Source organism: Ascaphus truei, chromosome 2 (assembly GCF_040206685.1).
Source record: "Ascaphus truei isolate aAscTru1 chromosome 2, aAscTru1.hap1, whole genome shotgun sequence".
NCBI classification, from domain to species: domain Eukaryota; kingdom Metazoa; phylum Chordata; class Amphibia; order Anura; family Ascaphidae; genus Ascaphus; species Ascaphus truei.
Window position 1 is genome coordinate 318,947,426 of NC_134484.1, and position 12,618 is coordinate 318,960,043.

The 12,618-nt window shown below is 39.5% G+C and overlaps 1 protein-coding gene and 1 long non-coding RNA gene across 4 annotated transcripts in view; one reads left to right on the top strand and one right to left on the bottom strand.

Annotated features, from left to right (window-relative positions):
* ITGA9 (integrin subunit alpha 9) overlaps positions 1-12,618 on the top strand; it is a 505,378-nt gene that overhangs the window by 433,697 nt on the left and 59,063 nt on the right. Inside the window, exons 24-25 of the mRNA XM_075586544.1 lie at positions 6,945-7,070; positions 12,244-12,363. Coding sequence (XP_075442659.1) covers positions 6,945-7,070; positions 12,244-12,363 — 246 coding nt within the window. The remainder of the gene's footprint in view (positions 1-6,944; positions 7,071-12,243; positions 12,364-12,618) is intronic.
* The window catches only part of LOC142487350 (uncharacterized), a 176,006-nt gene that overhangs the window by 97,845 nt on the left and 65,543 nt on the right, over positions 1-12,618 (bottom strand). The gene's annotated exons all lie outside the window — the stretch shown is intronic.

A 12,618-nucleotide genomic window follows, 5' to 3' on the forward strand; every position in this document is an offset into this window, starting at 1 on the left:
TTATTGGGGTGCACGTGTGACGTCACAGCACATTCATGTCTGCTGAAGAGCTCTCTGCATGCCGCTGCCTGTGGACCATTAGAGCACCTCGCAACGCGGCCGCAATATAGGCAGAGGACAGGGGAATCATCCAGCATGTATCTCCGGAAGTATGGGAAGGTGAGCGCTCCGGATTTGTCCCGCTTTGGGCATAAACAGCCCTACCCTAGTGGAGAAAAAACAAGATGACGGCACGGCCGGCAGACAGGAGCCCTGGGAAGGAGCAGGGTGAAAAAAACAGAGATACCATCATCACAAGGCAAGATTTAAAGGAGATGCTCCAGTCTGCTTTGGACAAAGCAGTGCTAGAATTTAAATCTGAAATATCTGCCCTGTGTAAAAGAACCACAGACCTGGAGGGTAAAATGGACATCTCCCTGCAAAATCAAGTGAACACAGACGACGAAGTCCTGAGGCTTAACGAGGAGGTAATAGCTATGAGAGACAGCCTGGATGATCTTGAAAATAGGGAGAGAAGCAAAAATCTGCGAATCCGCCACATCCCAGAGTCAGTGACTGTGGAGGAACTGCAGCCATATCTTAAAAGGCTGTTTCTCTCAATTGACCCCAACTAGAAGACAGTGAACTGTTGATGATAGAGCTCACCGAGCGCTGGGTCCGAGATTTGATGACTCTAAAAGAAGCAGGGATGTGCTGCTGCGGCTTCATCAATATGCTGTGAAAGACTAGATAATAAAAGGTTGCAGAAAGATGGGTTCAATTGACTTCGAAAACTCCCCCATCCAAATTTTCCAGGACTTGTCAAGGATGACCATAGACAGATGAAGAGGATTATGACCGGTAACAGCGATTTTACAAGAAAAGGGAATTCGCTATCGGTGGGCTTTTCCATTTTGCCTTATTGTTAAACAGGGAGGACGGCAGGTCTCGCTTCGCTATCTGGAGGTGTCTTCTTTTCTTCGGGGCTGCGTCTGGAGCCCAAGAGCAGACCGGATCAACAAGGGCAATCCCAGAATAATAGCTCAGATGAAAGGAGGTCGGCTGAGGGAACGAGTGCCAGAAAAGCGAAGAATTGATACCGGCCAAGTACCTGGGATGTCACATGGGTGTCTTTTCTTTCTCGTCACCAGACCCTGGAAGGATCTGTCGGAGCCTGCGAGGGTTTATCCGACCGATGAGTCTACAACCCAGGATTCCCTAAGAAGCCCAAGCTGGAGCTGTTTTGTTTTTGTTGTTTTGTCCCTCTCTGTCTCCCTTCTTTTGATTTATAGGTCCGGCATACAAATTTTTTTCCCCACTGTCTGGACAATAAGATCGTCTCTGCAGAGGAGAGTGGACCCCTCTTAGTGTATAAAAGACTAAGATCTGTTTGGAGCAGTGGAAATAACTTTTCGTGAGCCCAGGGGAAAAATATTCAATGACTGTTGTTCTAAGTAAGATTTTAGTAGGGGCAGTATGCGGGTGTGAGTAAGGAGTCCAACATGCCTGACGTTAGGGCGACCCCAGTAGTGACATATAGAGACAGTAGAGCTTGCAAGTCCAATCCATATAGGGACTGGCCACATAATTGAGATGAGTGGCTGGTTACACTCATCTTATTTTCCAAGTGCATTTTTTTTTATCCAAGTTCCCAATTTGGGAAAAACTCCGCCCCTGTTTTTTAATCTGTTCCCCCTTCTGTTTTCTACAACCATTGAGATTTTTGGAGCATAACTTTCACAATAGAGTACCGCGATACTGGAAATGATTAGTCAAACGCCATTGAAGGTAGTATCAATGAATGTTAAGGGTCTGAACAGTAATAGTAAATATAGATTGGCCCTAAAGGAATTTATGAGTCTGACAGCAGATATTGTTTTTCTACAAGAGACACCTTTTGACACTCAGGATCCCCTAAACAATTTTAGAGGGATGTACCCTATTACACTTTATTCGTCTTTTACAAGCAAAAGAAGAGGGGTAGCGATTTTGATAAAGCATGGTATCCCGTTCCAGATATTGGAGATTAAGAGAGACCAAGAAGGGAGGTCCCTTGTGGTCCACGGTCTACTTTCAGGTCTACATATCACTCTAGCGAATGTATATGCAGCTAATGAAGGACAAATTGATTTTTTAAAGGAAACATTGGAATCTCTCGGAGGTATTCGAGAACAACCAATAATTTTAGGAGGAGATTTTAATATGGTCCCAGATCCAGATATTGATAAATCCACTCATCCAGGGCAGTCTCACTCTCCAATGACTTATAGTGTATCAAGGAAATTTAGATTGTTAGTCAAAGAGTTTGGTCTTTTCGATGCCTGGCGCCACTCGCATAAAGGTCAGAGAGATTATTCATTCTACTCAATCCCACACGACTCCTACTCTAGAATTGATAATACTGTATATTTGTAACCCCAAACATTTTGGAAGTGTTGCTTCACTCAGATATAGGCTTTATTACGTGGTCGGATCACGCTCCTGTGACAATTTTGTTTGACCCCCATTTGCCTAGATTCAATCATTTCACTGGAGAATTAATGACTCATTACTAAATTATCCAGAAATTAGCACACAAATTGGAGATTCACTTAAATCAATTTTCAGATTAATAATGGCTTAGTAGAAGACAGCTTATTTCAATTGCATCTTATAGAAAGAGAATAAAAATGGAAAAACAAAAATATTTTATGGAAAAAATTGTAACGTTGGAAGGTTCCCATAAAAAAAAACCTGTTGAGGAAAATTTATAAAATACTGAGCCAGGCAAGGGAGGAGTTTAAGAGATTGCAATTGGAAGATGTATAGAGGGCTCTTAAATGGACCAAACAGACATTCTATGATAAGGGAGATAAGGCAGACCGTTTATTGGCAAATAATTGAATAAACGTATTAAACCTACTGTAGGTTTTGCGTGTAGTGTATTAAGTTGCTGAACAAGTCTCTTACATAGGGTTTGCCAGATGTCCCGTATATAAGGGATTGTCCATTATTTTCATTGACTTGTCCTCTTGTTCCGGAAAGTCTGCTGGGACTCATAATAGTCCCATATTTTAGTGCCTTGACGTGAAATGCCTGAACTTAAAATTACTGTAATGAAATCAATCATAAAAACGTAATAGATTTCTACTTGAGTGTCATTGTTACCTTTTCCGATAGATGGCGCCTTACTAAATTATTAAAATAATAAAGTTAGGACACTGACTGGTCATCTCATAATGCCATGACAACCACCTTTATTTGCGTTACTTTTTCTCAAACCGCTACTTGTTAGTTCAGTGAGTGTCTTTCCATGTCCTGCCAAGCGCAGAGATGGTAAAAACCAAAGCAAGAGATACCATTCATCTGGAAACATTTTCAATCATTCATCACTCTTTATGACATCAGACTTTCATACTGGATTTCGGCGTCCCATATTATAAAAACTTAAATGTGGCAACCCTACTTTTACATCAGTTATACAGAATCTAGGGATAGAATAGTAAATTATTCCTAGTCTAAATTCAATGCATTCCAGACCCATGTTGAAGTGAAAGGGTTAGTAGAGTCATGTTGATACAATATCTCCATAATTTTGCTTTATAGGAAGCCTATAAAGCTGTATAAACCCAATACATGTTTTACGCCCATATTTACTAAATTGTGCAATTCCATAAGAAAACCCTCTGGTACTGGAAGACACCTTGATCTATTCAAGTTAAGGTGTCTTCTTACAACAGCAGGTGCCCTATTAAGTAGCACAACTTAGTAAATATGGCCCTCAGTCATGTACCAAAGGCCTTTTTGAAAAAGTGAAATGTTTGAAGACAGCCTGGCACTTTGATTGAATTCTCTATCATTAGGTAATAGTTTAACCTACCTGCAGGAAAAAAGTTATTTTTTATTTTTGCTCCCATATCTAAAATAAATAATGTAAACACAAAAGTGAAAACAAACCATCTCACCCTGTTGATCAATGCCTCCATCTGGAATATTGATACCCCGATACACCTAAGGACATCACAGCCACTAAGATTAAAGCATGACCAGAAGGTTGCAGTCTGAGTGGCTTTGAGGTCTCTGGGTGGAATCTCTGTCAGGTTTTTGAAGTTCAGAATGGAATGGAGAAAGACCATTTATTACCAGGACCATAATCATCTATATAGAAATGAAAGTGTGTGTGTTTTTTTAACTTATGTGTTTATCTTATTTCAATTAAATAACTTTAAAAAAAATGTATTTCAGGGTATGTTTAACTGCTCCTTTAACTGACTTGAATTTGAGTGGGCTATTGATGTTTTTGCATGTCTGCATCTCACTGTACTGTCTACATTAAGGGCTGTGCATTTGCAAGCAATATATCTTCTTATCATTCACTCTGACATGTTCACTTACATTGGCCTGGTATCATTTATCTAAGCATTAAGCAGTAGATTTTTTTTTTAAAGAAAATACATATACCCTGTATATTTTATACATTATGATTAATGTTCGTTTCTCAAATTTGATCCATAAAGCCACTGGCTATGAAGAAAACATGTCTGAAAAAAAAACTTATTCAATCTGCAACATTCTTTAAAGTTGAGTCATCCTTTTTTGTTTTAGGTTTCTTTTTTTGGGGTGGTAACGTGTCTCAATGGAGGTTTTGCAGCTTGTTGTAACTTCAAGACAAAATCACTTGTAAGCTAGAAACATTCTACCATTATTGAACAGCATTGACGCCAGCATTTAGTACAGCAGTATATATTTCATAGACACTGGCAATTATTTTCTTTTGCATGAGGTATCTAAGGTTCGCCGACTACAGTCTGGACAGTTACAACATACCCTATAGTTTTTCCATGAAGAGGACATCTCGATATAAGCAGAATCCGAAAATGTGCACATTAATTTATACAATGACTAATGTAGAAGATATAAATGTGTGTTGTGAATTTCTTTTAGCCATTGACTTGTCCCTGAGGAATGTCAGGAGCAGAAGGAATAGAGTAGTACAATGTATGGACTGATATACAGTGTGATTCACTCAAATTCACACTCAAAATATTATTTTTAATAGCTATTGTATTTTATTGATTTTTTTTGTATTTAATTCGTCTAGTGGACCTAGTTATAGGGATAGTCATGGAATTGATGTTGGTCACAAAAGAGAGAAAATATATGTAACGGTGTTTCTGGACCTTCCTGACCCACCCAATCTCACATTGACCCCTGTGGTCTAACCGGTCCCCATTACATGGTCGTGTCTGGTGGTGCACCTGTTGGCAACAGGACTCCTGAGTCTCCAGCTTGATGTTGTTATGGGGAGTGTCAACCCAGACAGACAGCTGAGGTAGTGTGCGTGAGTCCTACCTACATACAGTGCAGCGTCTCCACCTCATCAGGATCTCTGCGTCCACAAGGAGATGGTTCTGATGAGGAACTCCTCTGTGGTGCCTTCCTCTGTGGAGTAACTTCACACTCACACATGGGGGTTCTTGTGAACAAGGGCATCTTTATTGACGGTATAGGCAGACTGCCCCTCGCAGCAAACTGCTTAGCCGCTCATCTTGTACAGCACTCTCCTTTCAGAAGATCTGCCCTCCCAATGGAGTTGGATCACCTCTCCCCTCAGGGAGATCACCACCTGTTTCAGGTCCCTGGACACAGTGTAGGCCCTGCCAGCCTTACTGCTGCAGGTCTCACTACTTGCTGTAGAACCACTCTCTTGAACTCTTAGTTAACACACTTGACCTTCAACATAGACTTGAACACTAAGTTTGGGCAGTGCTGTGTCTTATATAACAAGGGAATAGCTCCACCTCCTGTGTCACTAACAATGGACACAAGGTCTGTTACCACTCCCCTCAGATACATATGACACCTCACCAGGGTGTGAGGGCAAACCTCCATGATTGATGCTGGCAATCCTGCATATTTACCAGGCTTACTGCCAGCATGAGAGAGAACTGTATACCATTATTAAACATGGCTACATATATATGGCAAGAAAGGGGTTTAGTGCAAATGTTGATTTGGACCTCGATTGCCAAAGCATCTTTTAGGCGATGCAATCCCAAGTAGAAGTGCCAGACCCCTGGTACTGTACAGAGTAAATCTGATTCAAAACTACCTTCAAATACTGTACTAAATACATAATAATAAAAAAATTGATAGAGAGAGAAATACTTATTTTCTAGAGTCCCGAGTTACTTACAGTATATACCATCCCAAACACTTTGTAGAACACACGAAGAGCTATCTGTGCACAAAAGGAGTACACCTTGGATATATTTTCATTTTCAGCAGTAGATCATCATATCTGCTTGTTTCAGATAAAATCAGTTGAGAGCTTTTGAAAATAAAACTATGCTATATTTTCTCATCACTGTGAAGTCATCACACTTAGCTCACACTACTAGAGCTGTGGCCTAGAAAAGCAGTTGTGGGTTCTCAGGTTCAACCGGGTGCCTCAGTTGAGCTCCTTTTTCCGGCACAGGCATGTCACCCTAATTGATTTGGAAGGATGTTTGAGGGGATATGTATATAACTGGATACACCACTAAATTGAAAGTATGTCCCTCCCTCCTCTTCCTCTTCACCCTCTGCTCTCTCCCCTCTCTCTTCCTCTTCCTCTCCCACTCCTTCTCTTCCTCCCCCCTCTCTCCCCCCTCCCCCCTCCCGGGAAACAGATATGGACTGGTTCACCCATCTTTATTCAGGAGATATGTGTTTGAAATATTAAGTGTCAGGAATGTTAACGTGAAGCTCTGCCCTGAGCCCATCAAAGTGTAAAGGTTTCCATAGTAACCTCTGAGACTAGAGCTTAAGAATAATTAATGATAGGATAAACTCATAGTATATAAAGGTAAGGGACATTGGCAAAGATGTGCATTGGTCTTTAGTAATGAATCTTGTGCATGTCAAGATTATTCTTTTTTTTATTATTAAAGTAATTTTTTTCAATACAATTGGTATTAGTGACACTTATTTCTGTTTTTCTTCAGGTTGATCAAGAGAAAGGAAACTGCTCTTTCCAGAAAAATCCTTCACCCTGTGTCATTCCCCAGGAAAAGGAAAACATCTTTCACACAATATTTTCTTTCTTTAGAAAATCGGGCAGGAAAGTGTTGGTAAGTAAAGTATTCTGGTTATCAATTCAGGGATTTAAGGTCATATCTATATTGCTACTCCATAAGACACCTTTTGTGCTTGAAAACGCCATGTAGCACTTTCACTTGAATGGTCTGTAAAAGGTTATCTTTTTACTAAGCTGTACTGGCAGGGGTCTTCTGGAGTAGTACTGCTTAGTGAATAGGTCCCTTAATATAGAATTCAGTCATTACATTCAGTACATTTCATGTTAAAATGGACATGAAGTAAAAGGTGACACACTGTTGCATGTAATTTCCCCAGAATCCTTGGCTGCAGTGGAAGCATTGTATGCTAAGAGATAATGGGGAAAGACAGGGTTGCAGACCTGGCTGAGATGTGAATTTGTTCACATATTTTTAGTTGTTGTATTGAATATATTAAAATTCAATGCAATGTGACATGTTGGCCCATATTTACAACGCATTATTCTGCCATACTGCACCGACACACTTTATTCGAGCAAATACCCAGTATGTACCTGGCAGATACCTGGAATGCGCCGCTCCTCACCTCTGACAAGCCCCGTTGCGTTTGCCTTCCCAGCCTGGGTTCATGCCTGGCTGACGGGCGGCTGATCTGTTAAATGATAATGATTAGGATTTAATAGGCTGCAATGCTTCGCGTGTCTACCAGATGGCATAAATTCATGAATTGTAATGCAGTATATATATATATATATACTGTGCAGTATTGCAGCCAGCGGGAATAAAATGCTTCAATCCCTGCCTGGAAAATAACCCAATGCACTCGGGCAGAAAACAGTCACAAACCTCAATACACCCGGGTATACCCGAATTCGTGGGACTAGCCGAGCTCGAATAAAGTGTGTCGCCAGTGTACCTCTCGCTACACACACTGTGTATTTTATTCACTGTTCTCCTTGTACAGTGATAAATGTTTTATGTAACCCATTTATTAATAAAGTAGTTTGTTCATTTTTTATTATTTGGTGGTGTGCAACAATGTGGGTTTCTTTATAGTTAATACCTTAGTATTTTCTTTTTTCTTTTTAAAGGCCGGTTTAACAGATTTTCTTTAGAGTAACTTGATTTTTAAGACATACTGTATTTCTTTGCTGTCACTGCCAAACAGTGTACGGCTTAGCACTTGTCTGACAGGAGAAAAATGTTACCTCTTGAAAAATAATTTATATATACAAAGTGATAACCACCTAATCTGACCTCCGTGTCTGCAGTAGAATGGTCTGCTGGCAGGATTAACAATACCATAATAGGATCCACTCTTAGGCAAGTTTTCATAAACCTTCATTCTGCACAGTATAAAAACTGTCAGAGTTCCTTAAATTTATCTTGTAACTGATTATTCTCTATCAGGAGGTTGCAAAGTCATGTTGATTCAATTATGGTTGCTTGGCCGAAGACGTAAAATATGTTCATCAAAAAGAGCCATGCACACGCAAGTAAAAGAAAAATTGCAAGTCTTTCGTTTAATAGCTAAATTGACACAAGCAAAGAAGGGTATGAGCGCAAAGAAGGGTATGAGCGCAAATATCATATACTGTACTAGTAAAAGTGAAATCACACATGTGATAAAGTTTATATTAGTTATTATTGACCTTGGAGTCTGTGCAAGTTATGATTTCGTAATTGGGCCAGTCTGCAATTATACGCTGTTCAGGAAAAAAGGACCCCTTTCATTTTTTTTCATATCCTATATATTTCTCACTCAATCCCCATGAAAATGTGCACAATTGTAGGTCTGTTATGTACAGTACATTATCACAACCAACTGATGTTACAGTAACCAAATTGATGTCACTGTATTATGTCAACAAGTGCCAGATACACTGCGGTTGGTTCATCTTCATTAAACGAGAAACAGGAGTTTTTTCTTCCTACTGTAGCTCGTAAATGTGTTGAACTGTTGTATTCCAATCTGAAACACTAAGATTACTATAAAGTTTGAGTTCAAAGTATGGTTCAAAATGTATGCTCAGTGTCTGCGGCTCATCTTCTTGGCTCAACACTAGAGCTTCCACTTCAATCAATCTTGTCTACTGTGTGCGGACAACCGATGCGCATACGACGCTTGAAACTACCCGAGGCATTAATTTTACAAGTGAGTTTTTTTCACTCCTTGCGACCATCCTTTATCAGGAAACATTTTATGTAAGCGTTTTGGATGATAATTCTTGCTCTCTCACAGGCACTTTATAATGTGCTTATCTTCTTCACTAAACACCATTTTGTACATACGCACTTCATGACATGAGGTCATCATGCTTCCAGTTCTAAAGAATATTTATTAGATTATCAAATCATTCTTAAATGTAATTATCTACTGTGACAGACCTATAATTGCTCACATTTTCATAAAATGGAGAGATTTTCTGACAAAAATAAATAAAATGTTACTCTAAATGAGCTTTAAAGGCCACTTCACTATTGAACTGTTGCTAGATACTGTAGCAAGTAGATTAGCAGAATTTAGTGTGAACACTGTAGTCTTAAAGATGTAATATTTTACCTGCTTAATTGATGATGAAATAATGAAGGAATAGCCCACACCTGTCCATGAAACAGCTTTTGAGTCAATTGTCCAATTACTTTTGGTCCCTTCAAAAAGAGGGGGCTACATATTAAAGAGATGTAATTCCTAAACCCTTCCTCCAATTTGGATGTGAATACCCTCAAATTAAAGCTGATAGACTGCACTTTAAGGCCATATTCATTATTTGACTAACTTTAATTTGTTTGGTACACAGCCGAAATAACAAAACTTGTATCAGTGTCCAATTATTTTCGGACCTAACTGTGTATATATATATGTGTGTATATATATATATATATGTGTATATATACTGTATATATACTGTATATCCAGGAATCAATGTAGTTAATGTTTTTATGACCAATGAAGACCATTTAATGTTGCTTTTACTACGCAAGGAAAGAACATATTTGCGTTGGAATGAAACTATATAATGGAGAATTTGTTCTTCACTCCTGGGCAGGCTGAAATAATAAAATATGTCAGGTCTACTACCTATGTCTGAGCTGTATTTTTAAAATGTTGTTCTTCCTGTTCCTGCCTAATATGAACATTTTTAGGAGGTAAAAGCAGTATATTTTACTACTTTTTTCAATGTGGATCATGCTATAGTATTTGCCTACCAAAACATTACTAAAATAGGACATATTTTCAAGTGTTTACAGTGACATGTCAAACTCAAGAGGAAATCTCAGCTCTGAAATGTCACCACTGCCTTCAATATATATGATTTCTTTTGATATATGGATTCAGGTTATTAAATAAGAGCAAAATATTTTAGTGTGAGGAATGTATAAGTACAGTAGTTACATTTACACCAATACCACATGTTACTATAATAGTGTTACATTTATTCTTTCAGACATAAGATAGGGATGTTATTATTTTCCCCTCAGCAGGGGTTTTCTAGTAGCCAAATAATAACGTTTAAATGCTCACAAATGTAGCCAGGTCCCCCCCTACCTTTGGGTCTGTGAGGTGGGGGCACGGTTGCCGATCTGCCCGGGTGTCGCAACTTGGTGATACCTGTGTGTGTCTTTATTTACTGCTGGTATTGTTCCTGGGAAGGGGTTATCCAGCTGCGCTAAGATCCCTCCCAGGTGAAGGCGCTGTCACCAGATAGAACGCGACCCCCCAGGCTCCCAGTGGTGGAGGATCAGGCCTCCTGTACGCCAGACAGGTATCCAGCACACGTAGTTCCATTAGACACAGGGGAAAGGGGGCTTCACAAACATAAAGCCTGCAGTTGCTGCTCTAGAAGGCTGAAGGAGTAGCTCAGTGCTAATGTCACTGCCTTTGCAGTAGGTAAATCTGGTTTGAGTCCCATTTTAAGCTCCTAGTGACCTTTGACAAATGATTCTATCTCCAGGTGTGTCATAGACCAAATTTGGATTGTAAACTCTATGACTAAATAGGGCTTATGCTGGAGAGCAGAGAGACCAGTTGAGTAGAGGGCACATGTACTACCTATACTCCACTAAATAGATATGTGAAACATGCAATTTTGAATACATTTGACATCTTTTTTATTTGCATGTTTCCCAAGTACAGGTACAGCCTTACTGTTTGTGTTGCTGCGACCGCGATGATCGCAGCCCAGACACATTAACACTGCGGGGGATCCATTCCGGAAGCATGGACTTCCCCGCAGCGCGATACATCTGTATCTCAGTTGTGATCCCAGGGTCTTATCAAGTGGAGCACAGGCTAATCTGTTTAGTGGTATATAAGTAAATTTGCTCTCTACTATATTGCTCCAGGGCTTTTATTAAGCTGAGAGGGGGCCATCCATGGCTTCTGTTGATCAAGGGTGAGCAACAGGGGGTTATTTAGAGCAATTAACTTAACTATTCTCTACCTCTTACGGCTTTACTTCAGATGAAGGCATTAAGAATAATCTGCTTCCTGTATTCAAATTTAAGAAAGAAGTTAGTAGATCTTAATTTCCATATCGGGTACTTTACTTATGAATGATTTACCTGACCCTCTCAAAGCCCTGCATTCCTTGGGCTTCTTTGCCTTGCTTTCATTGTGTGTCCATTAGTGGATTCCACTTGTGCAATGTCTCTCTATTGGCCTTATTCAATACATAGTGAAACCACTTCAATGTGCTTGAAAATGGTTTTGTCCCATTGCTTGAATGGAGCAGAACTCTTCCCAAGGACTGGAGAGCAGCTTCATAGCATATTGATTATGGGCCTGTGATTTCTATTTAACATGCTATGAAGCCAACTGCCCCAAGCTGGAGAAGATTTAAGTCCTATTCATCTGCATGAAGGTACACTCCATCCTTTGGAACACGACATTACATCATGTTAAATAGGGGCCTATGTTTCTCTAATAGGACACAGGACATTTCAATTAGGGCTATGCAAACTGTTGTCATGAAAAAATGGGCAGGTGATATTAGTCATGTGACTATGGTATTTTTAATGCTACTTTTTAAACAAATTACGAAAATGGCAAAAAAAAATTGCCAAAAATTGCAACAATTCAAAATGTAGGTCCATTTTGAACTAAAGTAGTTTCTTGAGAAAACTAATAAAGTGAAAACGTTGCAAACTGAAACGTCTGCACGTCAATGTATCTTTTATCGTAACATTTGCGTACTGATCCTGATAATCCCCATCTTGTTTTTAGGATTGTGAAAGACCAGTCAGGCCCTGCTTAGTTTTAAGTTGCTACTTAAGCTCATTGGCAAAAGAAGAGACCCGAAACATAGAAGTATTTATGCTGCTGAATACAGAGATACTGAAAAAGGTAAGAGCAATACGGTGTTATTTTTCTGTGACACGTTCTGTAGCAGTGCATTCTGCCACTAGCCCAGGTGGTATTACAATGTATTCGGCTTCAATATACTGTATAATAACTTATTACAGATTTCCCATGGGGATGCTTTTATCACATACTGTATGAGAATGAAACATACAGCAGCAAGCAGATTTGCAATAGGCTCAATAAACGTCTTCCCTGTCTAATTCTTAAAGTTTAAGGTCAGTCTTTCCCTGAAGGGAT